The sequence below is a fragment of the Aegilops tauschii genome, chromosome 5, assembly GCF_002575655.3.
Source record: "Aegilops tauschii subsp. strangulata cultivar AL8/78 chromosome 5, Aet v6.0, whole genome shotgun sequence".
Taxonomy (NCBI): Eukaryota; Viridiplantae; Streptophyta; class Magnoliopsida; order Poales; family Poaceae; genus Aegilops; species Aegilops tauschii.
The window spans coordinates 459340482-459352007 of record NC_053039.3 but is presented as its reverse complement, the minus strand read 5'-3'; the positions used below and the strand labels follow the sequence as shown (position 1 = coordinate 459352007).

At 42.6% G+C, this 11526-nt stretch overlaps 1 protein-coding gene across 2 annotated transcripts; it reads right to left on the bottom strand.

Moving 5' to 3' along the window:
• Positions 1–3048: 3048 nt before the first annotated feature.
• Positions 3049–10794, bottom strand: LOC109743579 (ribosome biogenesis protein BOP1 homolog). 2 transcript variants are annotated; one of them, XM_020302677.4, is made up of 17 exons: positions 10503–10794; positions 10314–10427; positions 10070–10224; positions 9461–9578; positions 8876–8977; positions 7776–7935; positions 7488–7596; positions 7278–7380; positions 7004–7154; positions 6129–6261; positions 5949–6052; positions 5801–5871; positions 5658–5718; positions 5108–5335; positions 4860–4944; positions 4081–4259; positions 3049–3407 (listed from the first exon to the last, which is right to left on the bottom strand). In XM_020302677.4, the coding sequence occupies exons 1-17, from the start codon at positions 10626–10628 to the stop codon at positions 3322–3324; spliced, it is 2085 nt and encodes a 694-aa protein (XP_020158266.1). In that variant the 5' UTR covers positions 10629–10794; the 3' UTR covers positions 3049–3321. The 2 variants fall into 2 exon arrangements, with proteins under 2 accessions (XP_020158266.1, XP_073354228.1); XM_073498127.1 differs by having other exon boundaries at positions 10314–10755.
• Between the last annotated feature and the right edge of the window lie 732 nt (positions 10795–11526).

The following is an 11526-nucleotide window of genomic DNA, read 5'->3' as shown; positions in this document are numbered from 1 at the left end:
GCTCGGGCCTAGGGTTTGAGGCGGCGGCCTCTGCTGGTGAGGGCGGCGTCGTTCTAGCGGCGGGCGGCGCTCGCCGGAGTTGAGGGCCGCGTCTACTCGGCCGCGCGGGCGGCGAGTGGGCAGTGGATGCGGGCGCCGCGTGGAGGGATCCCCGGCTGCTCTCCTTCGCCAGATCTGAAGACGACGCCACTGTGCTGCTGCTTCCTCCTCGTCAGTCCGGCCGGATCCGGTGGCGGACTGCGCGGATGTGGGGTTGGGAGCTCTGGATCGGAGTAATTTCTTGGCCGGCTGCGGCGGCCACGACGCCGGCGGCGCTCCAAGCGCTTTTCCCTTCTTGAAGGCGGCTTCGAGATCCAGCTCCCTCCCCCTCGTCCTCCCCCTACACCCGGGTCAAAACCCACAACTTTGGTTGGGCGGCGGCGGTGCCCGGCTCCGTCACCTTCTTGAAGGCGCCGCTTTGGGTCCGTGGGGAGGTGGGACTGCTGCAGCGCGTTCTTGGCGTTCCTGATGGCGGCGGTCTCTCTTTAGTGGTGTCGCTTCGCCATGGCGGTCGGCTGGTCCGGCTCTCGTGGTGTTTGTGGTGCCCAACTCTTCGTCGTGTCTTCCTGGGTGCTCCCGTCCCGTTCAGAGAGGCTGGAGGTGGAGCGGCTTCATCTTGCACGGAGCTTCGGTGGAGATGTCAAGTCATGCCTGACCGACAGGTGCTACGCTTTGTCATGCCTGGTCGGCAGGTGCTACGCACGACAGATTTTCCAAAGACTTCAAGCTGTGTCGGCTGGTGGTACTTGGCAGCATGGTGCTGAGGTGTATCAGTGGCGACCGTGACGTGCGTAGGGAGGAGGTGTCGTTGGGCGCCGTGATGGCGTCGACGATAGCTGGATCGAGCAAGGTTGATGCATCAGTACAGTTCTGAAGATGGAGAAGTGGCAGTTGGCGGCGGCAGCCTCTGAGTGCACGCCGGACCGGTGAGACCCATGCCCGGCAGGCGTCCTCGATGGGACCTCAGGCCTTAGATGTTAGGTTTGGCTGCGATGTCTGTTTGGTATTAGGCCCAGGCTATCTGCGCCCCTTCATCAACTGGATAGAGTTGCTTAGACGGCGGCTTTTGTAAGGTCTTGTGAGAATAATTAATAAAGTGGTCGTATGCATCGCCCAGATGCAGAGGCCGGGGTCATCCTCCTTTTCTAAAAAAAAATACTACCAAAAAATAGTATATATACTACTTAAACATTCTTATATACTACATACTACGTGTACATACTCTGATTTGATAGATTCTACATACGACATACAAAACGCAAGTGGTGGTAACTACCACCGGGTAATAGGAAAAATGCATGTGTACTCCTGGGAGTATGTACTCCCGCTCTTCATATACCACATAGATGATACCACTATACCTTATTATTATTTTTAATATACCTTATTAATTATTACTAGATACCTCAAAGTGAGTTTTGTAAAAAAAAATCCATTTGGATGCTTGTATTTTATTTTGTACGCACATAAACTGTTATTTTGTACGTACAAATGGTGTATTACGTAAACTATGGGCCTTTATGATATTTTTCATAAAATTTATATTGAGGTATCTTAGAATAATCAACAAGGTATTTGAGAATAAAAAAGAGGTATAAAATATTTGATTTTGAGGTATATTGAACGTGGGAGTGCATACTCCCAAGAGTACAGAAAATTAGTCTTGTATATATACTACTTTATCATTCTAAGTATGTTCATATACTATATTTAAGATATTTCAAAGAAAACTATATGAAAAAATTGTATATGAGTCCATAGTTTTTTATATATTTCAAAATACCTTCATATGTATACAACAGCATACAAAAAAAATGGCATATACTACATACAAATTGGTATATATACTATTCAAATATTCTTATATACTACATACTACATGTACATATTCTAATATGTGTGTGGAGTGTCCAACAAAGACATACAGTATATGTGTACATATATAGAAGTAACTTCCTTAGCACTGCACCATATTTCTTTTTAATTGGGCACGTCTGCTAGATCCCCTTACTTTGACATGCTGTCCGGTTCTTCTCCATCGACCGGGTCTCATTTCTTGGGAGTTGTTTGCTTAGCTGAACGACGGCCATTTTCTCACCAGTTAACCCATAACGGCAAAAACATCGCTTTGCCGTCGTGTCACTGCTCCCTGCTTACTGCAACACTAGCCTAGCTGCTACACCAGATCAGATATCCACCATGATCTAAACTTGATGTTTACCCATACCCAACTCACCAGAAACATTTGGGGGCAGATGTGTGATCCTCACACATGCTTAGACATTGATTGATACCACGCCCTCTTTTTAAAAATATTTCACTTTAGCCACGATTACCTGAAGGGCTTTTTCGGTTTTGCTATTTTTGATTCTGCGGCGACCAAGAAATAACCATTTCTAAATCACCACCGATGACACCACGGTTTGATCCGCACATTGGTTGAAATTAGTTTGCCGCGTGCAAAGGGGACGAGAAGCTTGAAAATTGTGTTGTTTTTTTAAAGCAGACAACGTAGTTCCAGGCAGGATCAAGTCGATATAAAAAACCAACATGCTGATCTTTTTTGGAAGCAGAAACCCTAGCAAATCAGAATCGGGTAGCCACAATTCGGCATCATCCAACCTGCTCCAATCTATGCGATACCCCTGCAAATCAAAATCACAATAAGGTGTAAAAGCCATCAAAATCGTCCGAGAAAGTTACACTGCTGCGATTGCACCTAAACATAATAACTGCTGCAATTGCGCCCAAACATAACATTCATTGCAACTTGTTTTGAATCACTTCAGATAGATACATCCAGGAAAACCTGCATTTCTTTGGGTAAATTTGAAGAGCGCCTTCAAAGCCATCCAACAGGGTGGACAACACTACGGCATGGCTCAGCACAGAGCCAAAGAGGCTGGCGATGGCAACAGCAGCAGCAGCTATGCCGATGCGCAGCTGCATTGGCCTGGGAGACCATGTAACTCAACAAGAATAAATAGCACCAAACAAAAGGCTCAACAATTACTTGTGGGATAGCTCAAACTTCTCTTTCCACTCCCTGTTGTCATTACAAGCCAAGACTCTGCACCTCATCTAATTGTTATACATAATAATGACAAGAAAAAAGATACAACAATCTCCCCAAACAAAAATGCGATCGCAAACTGCAGCACGAGAGGAAATCCTTCCTGGCTCCGGTCTGCGACTCTTGGCGAAACGGCAGAACATAACCATCATGAAAAGCTACCCGTCGAAATTGCCACCTAAAACCTATACTCCTTGAAAGCATCGTCATCAGTCACAGTATAGCCTAATCATCGAGTCGGCACCGGCGGTGAACAACCACGGTTGTCTTGGGTGGAATTTGCAATCCAAAACTCCTGCAAAGCAACAAAACCAAAACATATAGTTACAGATACTTGCCTTTATTTGCATAACCTTGTGTGGTTAACTGGTTATGCAAAAAATATCATAGATAACTGTTATAAACAAAACTATATAGCTTTCAGCAACGCAAAATATAACATAAATACATATTTCCTTCTACGCGTACAAAGTTGATCCTGCCCAAATCTTGAATTTGCCTATGCATCCTTGCGAGCCGATATATACCTAGAGTGCTTGGTCCAATGGACTGAAACTAAGTTTCCTCCGTACGAATAATTTCGATTTAGCAAGAAACGTGCTACAACATTACAGGCTCAATATTACGCTAGCCTGTCCCTGGTTCTCAAAAAAAAATCCAAGCACCAACAAAGCAGGAAAAGCTATAAGCAATTTACTGTAATTTGTAAGTGATCAAATAGGAGAACATGGCATATCAGCACAAGCACATGTATGCTTCAGTTCAAACTCGCGTCATATGGATTGCAGAATGCAAGGTTCAATGCAAAGTATATGACTTGCATTCTTCCCGTGAAGAACATCACAATGTAAACAGAGTTTAACCACTGGCATATATCTGCTTTGATCGAAATGTCTACGCAAATAAGAATCAACAAAAAATTTAAAATAATGCAAATTATAGAAACCACATGATGTATGACAATATACCTCTTCTATCGGAACTTAAATGGCCACGAAGAATCTCCAATGGCACAATAAGTGGGTTCTGGTTGAGATCAGCATAAACCATCCCATGGAACACATGGGCTGTACAATCCTCCGACGATGAGGCAAAAAGAGGGTATCTCCGGTGGAAGGTAACACTGGTTATATCCTTCGAGTGGTTCCTGAAATAAAGAAAATAAAACAAAAAATATAAACTCATACAGAACAGTATAAGTATAAGTAGTGGGTACTATCCATAAAAAGAACTGTATCTGATAGGATTTTTTTAAAACAGAACAGTAACTGAAACCGGAAAAAACATGAAAATTTCTTACAGTACAAAATTCAAAAAAACTAGACTAAACAGTGTAAATCATCTACATTTAATAGGGAACACTTTTGCACATAGTGGTGATGTCGAGAAAGAATAGGTCGGCATGACTTTGAAGGCTAGCGTAATGGAGTCATCTGTGGCTGCATCAGATAGCAAAGCATGTGGCATGTACTGTTGCTTGATTAAAATAGGTGCCCACATCAGATAGAAAAGCATGTCGCCCGTATTGTACATTGTTATTAAAGCATTTAGTAATTAGTACATAAAAACACTTTGTAATAAGCTCCATAAAAAACATTAAGTTATCTGAAGTAAATTGAACAAAGAAAAGCTAAAATAATAAGCAACCAACTGCCTAAAACGGTAACATTGGCAACGTATCTATAGTTCTATACGAAAACTGAAACCAAAAATACAAGAAAGAAACTAAATGTAAGAGAAGTAGTACTTTAACATCTTGTACGGCCTTGTAGACAGATCAGTGTCAAACCAGCACAATTTACCATCTTTACTTCCCACAATAACATTATCGCCTGCATGAAAGAATTGCAATGCCAATAAAAAGGCGATCCAACAAACAGTGTAGCACTACCATTAATTTAACCAATGGTTTACAGCTTAGAATAGCAAAGGTAATATGAACCAACTCAAGATTTATCAACTGGTAAATTAGTAATCAGTTGATTTTATACGTACCACCAGGGTGGATAGAGATAGAGGAAATCTCACGGAGACCTGACTCCAGCTTCTTGACTACCTCTGCCTTTTGGAGATCATAAACCTGAACAAACTTCTTAGTGGCAACAAAGAACATCTTTTGAGTTGGATGGAATACTGCTGCTACAGGGAGTCCCGGCAATTTACGAAAAGGATGGTGAGAATGCTTCTTGGAGAGCTGATGCAACAATACAGCCCTTGATTCACGTACAAAGGAATTAAGGTAGACAAACGAAAGAAAAGATATTCAAAATGTGAAGAATCTGTCTACACACTATGTTGGCGGGGATGCATATCTACAGTAACTATGAATTGAAAGAGTGAGACCCAATAAAGAAAGAGAAGCACACAGCTCCGAAACAAAGAAAGAAAAGCCAATTTCGCTGGGGCACACAATATAGAAACGTCGCAAATGATTATCTTGATATAGTTAGAATGTTGCATGGCAGCTCCAAGACTGAATAGTTTAGACCATATTTGTTATTATGCTCATGCATCACTTGTAAATTAAACAAAGCAAACAGGATATCAGTTGGCACGACTGTCGTGAAATAGTCTCCCTTCGAATGCCACTCCACGGTTGATGCAGCCTGAACAATAAAACAGATGTAAGCATGCGAACAAAAAGCCTACACATTTAGGAGAATGATAAGTAACCCTCAAGTACTATACCCTATGATGAATCAATGTGATTCCGTCAAATTTGTCATTATTCACCCACCTCACAGCTGGTTTCTTATCACCTGCAACATAATTAAATATTTAAGAACACACTGAATAAGATAGGTGGAAGAATTGTTTGGTTGACAACTACTATTACCATCATCTTCAGGGGTCGGTTCCCCGACATGGAGGAGCTCCTTTGTCCTCACTTGTGTTTCCTCATCCCCCACCTCAGCGTTAAGAAGCAGAAGATCACGGCCACTGCACAACATAAAATGAATGGTGAGAATGTGTAACACCAGAAAATGAAGGATACTTGTGAATGGCGAAGGCATACACAATAGCAGCCAGAATGGGCCTCTCAGGTGAAGGATTCCACGAAATATGATGGACATCAGCACCAACATTGAAAACCTTAAGACAGCGACCAGTTTCAACCTCCCAAACACGAATTGTTCCATCAGATGAACCTTCAGCAAAGAAGAACTGTAATATAAGACAATGCCATGCTCAAGTTTATGAGATCATTTCATGCAGCAAAGGGGCCTTTTCACTGAATTATCTTGTCCAATTCCTCATCCTTCTACAAATATAAGACCCTCCATTTTTTGGAAACTTGAGATTGGTCAATAATATTTGCCATTACAGTTATGTTTCACAGCACTGTCATTTACTACTTTTGTATACGATGCATACTACTCCCTCCGTTCCTAAATATAAGTCTTTTTAGACATTTCAAATTGACTACAACATACGGATGTATGTAGACATATTTTAGAGTGTAGATTCACTCATTTTGCTCCGTATGTAGTCACTTGTTGGAATCTCTAAAAAGACTTGTATTTAGGAACGGAGGGAGTAATAAAGTTGGTCACATTGAAAATGTAAATTAACTAATAACATTGAGTTCATTACTATTTGAACCATCAGAACATTATCATAGAAAATAAGGACGGCGATAACTGCCACACGTGTGGCATGTAGTAACACCGCCCACACGTTTTTTACACTAAAGTTGCCATCCGAAAAAAAAACAAATCTCAGAAAAACTGAAACTTGCCATCCAAACAGAAAGTTGCCATGCTTCACAACTAAAGTTGCCATCATCCTCTTGTAACTAAAGTTGCCATCAAAAAACGTGTGGGCGGAATTGCTTCGTGCCACACGTGTGGGCATTATCACTTGGGGAAAATAAATATCTACACTCTATACCTGATGCTATCCACTGCCCTGTTGCTTCAACTGACAGCGACGTCACTGGACCACCATGGCCCTTGAACTCAAGGTAACAAGTTCGTGGATATGGCCTCAGATCCTTTTTACTGGGTAACTTTGGCTTGAGCGACTCAGGATCAATGTTTATCTGTGGAATTGCCAAATAATCATCATGCATTGAAAAGAACATGACGATAATAAATGATAAACTGGAATCCAGGCAATAAAGGCCCATATATAGTCATGAAAAGAAGATAGATCCTCCACTTACACGCTTCTTGCGAGTTCTAGGACATAGATAAAGATCTAGGCACCGATCAAATCCTTCCCTAAGTGCCTTCTCGTAGGCAGGTACACTTCTAAGAGATTCAAATCTGCATAATCAACGGGACAATATAAAGGGGTGATGTAACTAAATTTCCTCAGACGAATCAGACCATGCATAAGAAAAATTGTAATGACAATGTAGAAGTAATTATACCGTCGTGGGATGAATTTTGGCCTGTCCTCCTCATACATAAGCTGGTAGTTATCTATCTCCTCTTGTGTGGGAATATATTCAACAGAAGGATTATACGACTCTTCATGACCTGAATAGAAGAAATTAATGGCATCATACACAATATAGAACATCAACTAAGAAACAGAAATGCCCAGTGCAAAACTGTTTCACATCATTTCAACAGAATGGGAGGTCATCAGGTCAAATAGATTGCCGAGAAGCTTTTCAAGTAAGCATGACAGGGCTTGCAAAATGATGGCATGGTACCTGGCAAATTTGGTTTAGGTGCAGGAATGTAGCTCAAGCCTTGCCGCTTATTGTCTGCTGTATCAGTGTCATCTCCCCACAAGAGATAATAGTTTGGCTCATCCTTTGGCTTGTCAAACTTGATCCATCCTTTACGAATGGCTCTAACAAGTTTAACAACCTGCCATAAAGAACAATTGAGGTAAAAGATATAGTAAATAGCAATGCAAACTAATTATTAGTTATAAATGGCAGGCAAGAAACGTGATAGCACAAATGCAATTCCAAAGCAGTTTCTGAAAGAAACTAACAAATAAGTCCTGTGGAAATTAAGGCTATTTGACCAGTACTAATTACTAACAGCATATAATCTCTATATTCTTGCTCAGCGAGAAAGCATATACAATACGAATCCAAAGCAGTTTCAGAGAGTACCTACAGAATTAGTCATATGGCTACTGAGTCTGTTTATGGAGTACTAATATCACATGATCTAATTCAATGACTGCCCACAAAAATCTAGGCAACTGAACAAAAGTGAAAGGTGAACTAACATTAGTAATCCCTTGCTGCAACATGCAATAAATTAGTAGAGCGCAATCTGAAATCTAAACAGTACCATAGTTCACAAAAGCGCTAGGCGTTAATTGTGCGTTTTGCCACCGCCTTGCGCTTTACTGACCAAAGCGCATGCTTATGCGCAGTTATGCACAGATTAAGCGTAGTTATGCGCAATGCGTTTTGCCAACGCCTAGAGCCTAGGCGCGCTTAAGCGCTCGCTTAGGCGTGCCTTTTTTAACTATGAACAGTACACACTCCAAGGCAGCCAGCAAAATATGAAAACTAGAAACACCTCACAATCATGAACTGAATTACTAAAGCAGGCACCCGTGACCTGCCAACAATCATGAGTTCACTGTCTCACAAATTTCTTAAAACATTCTGTATAAAACACATTTTAATAGGGTATTTCTTTTCTTAAGCAAGATACTTCAGATCTCGAACAGACAGATTAATAAGACATCCATGCACTTAGTTATATCTTATTAGAAATTAAAGAGCATGTAGATTTTATCAAAAGCTCTAACATAACATAGAAGATAAGGAAACTGATGATATACCTTCTTTTGCTCCCATTTTGAGGGCACAAATCGCCTCTTTGGCTCAGGAGCGTTAGAAAGTGGATGGCCTTTATCAGCATATTCAAACCAGTCAACATAATCCTACGAGAAAAGTTTACTCAGCCCATGTTGAGCATAATAGTTATATGTATAAAAAGTGGAAGGAAACCATAAATTGCAAAAGAATTAACTTCAATGATCACCACATTCAAACCAGTCAACATAATACTAAGAGAAGTCTACTCGGTCTGTGTTGAACATTATAGAGAAAATGAAAGGAAACCATGAACTGTAAAAGAATAGCTTCAATTTGCATGCATGTACATAATCTCCACTGCCATGTCAACTACAGCTTAAATTATTACTTGTACAGGTAAGTACAAGTTACATCCGTACAAAATCAGTATTATGCATGACGCTTAGTAAATGCCAGCATGGAATTCACTTCTAAATGTTCATCTGCACAGATTCACAAGCATAGTGATGATAGCAAATAATAACCACTAAGCAGACCAACTAGGTCTTTTTTAGTTACAAAATGAACGCTTCAAATAAATGTTGGATGATTTTGTCAGGTACACTTACTGGATATGGATCAACATTGGCATGTGGAGTCTTCCCCTTCATCATTCTACTAATTATCTTAGCTTCTTCCTTGGTAATCTTCACCTCCTCGGCATTATAGTCATCCCAAATCTTTAACCTATATTTGGCAACAGCAGGAAGTGAGGATGGGGCATTTCATCAGTAAGGAAATCCAGACCCACCCAACCTAGAACCAGACAATGTATGAATGAAGGTAAGGGAGGAAAAACATTTTGCAAGACGTGTGCAATCTGGGGCACTGAACCATGAAATTTTTCAAAAACATTTTGACTCCATATCGCGCAAGACTGCAGGGATACTTGGCAAGGCTTTCTTATATCAGTTGAGTATATGCAGAGTTTAAAATCAGAACTGGGCATAGGCTAGTAGCTAGTCTTTGAGTATGACAGACTGGAGCGAGATGATAAAAGCACTTATACGGAAGCTAAACCAACCGCTCAACATTTGTTCAGCCCCTGTTTCCTTAGCTGTAAGTAAAACTGAAGTTACATCAGACGGATAACTAATCCCATCCTGAAGTTCTCACAAGCACATAGTAAGCTGGGCGTGCGACCCTATATAGCAGCCAATCGAGTTGGGGCCTCGTACCAGTCATCATCGTTATCTTTGCTGCTGAGGAAGCTGTCGATTCTGCCCTCCCTGTCCCGCTTCTTGATCTTCCTCGCTGAGATGTCGTAACCGATGTGCTCCTCGTCCTTGTACCACTGGAGCGGCACGTTCCCGACGGTGTTCCGCGGCGCAACCTGCAGCATAATGCCAATTGATAATAATAACCATCGAGTCCGTTAACCCCGGTAACGCAACTAAAATGGCCGCGGGGCAGCTAAATCACCTCGTCCTCGGAGGAGTCGCTCTCTTCCGCCGCGGCATCATCCTCCTCCTCCAGGCCGTCGGAGTCGGCGTCGGAGCCAGAGCCCTCGCCACTGTCCTCGAACGACAGCGATGCCTGCGGCGGCAGCATGGACAACCCATCAGCGCTAAGTAGAAAGTCGATGGGGTGAGTGGGGGAGCGGGGGCGGACCTCGTCGTCGTCGTCGTCCTCGGACCAGGCGCTGTCGCTCCACGGCGAGTCGTCGGGGGAGAGGTCGGCGGTGTCCTCCCCGCCGGGGGAGAGCGCGGCCTTGTCTTCTCCATCGGCGCGCCCCATTCCGGACGGCGAGAGGCGCGGGGCTCGGGGTGGCGCGGTGGAGGAGGGAGGGGGCCGCCGCCTGGGCTGCTAGGGTTTTAGGAGGGGACGGACGGAGGGGAAAGAGTGTTCTTCGCTTCGCTTTGCTCGTGTCGGATGGGGGATGCAAGAAAGAAAGCCCCATGCCAAGGGCCGGGCCGGCCCAGCTTCCATCATCCATCGTCATCGTGGTCCCGCGCCGGCCCAACGGACCAACCTAAAAGGTTTTCCTAGGAAATGTGGCGTGCAAATTCTAAGGGGCCATAACTTAGAAGATTAAGATTTATTATATGGACTAGCTGAATGCTCCTGCGGATCCTCAAAAAAAAAAGATGAATGCTCCTGCGTTCTCAAAAAAAAAGTTGAATGCTCCTGCGTTGCCACGGAATACAAAACCTGAGTAAACGAAGGTTGAAATTCAAAAGTGTGTCAAATATGACGGCGTGTGGTTTTCTATTTCTATTCGTACAACGACAAACTAATTCTATTTCTCACTCCTTTCCTCCTCGGTCATCACCATATCGCCTTAATCACCCTCTCCTTGCAAAGAAACAAAACAAATCAGCATCTTCACCACCCTCTCGATGATGCAATAATTTAAACTGGTGGAGGAAAGTTTATAATTTACAATATTTCATAGGATGGAACATCTCAAAGAAAGCTAGCTTGATCCTTTTGCTTATGCATCAAGTCGTCCTTGGCGAATTTCTATTTCAACGAAAAAACAAGAGGTTTGTCCATTAAATAGAGTAATTATTGAAATACTTAGTGAGAGTATGGAAATTTAGAGGTTAATCTCTACTACCTAAAAAATATGTTCGGTTTTGTCTCCCATCTTACATCGGCTGATCACTTCGTCTGTCCCTCCCACCCTTCCATC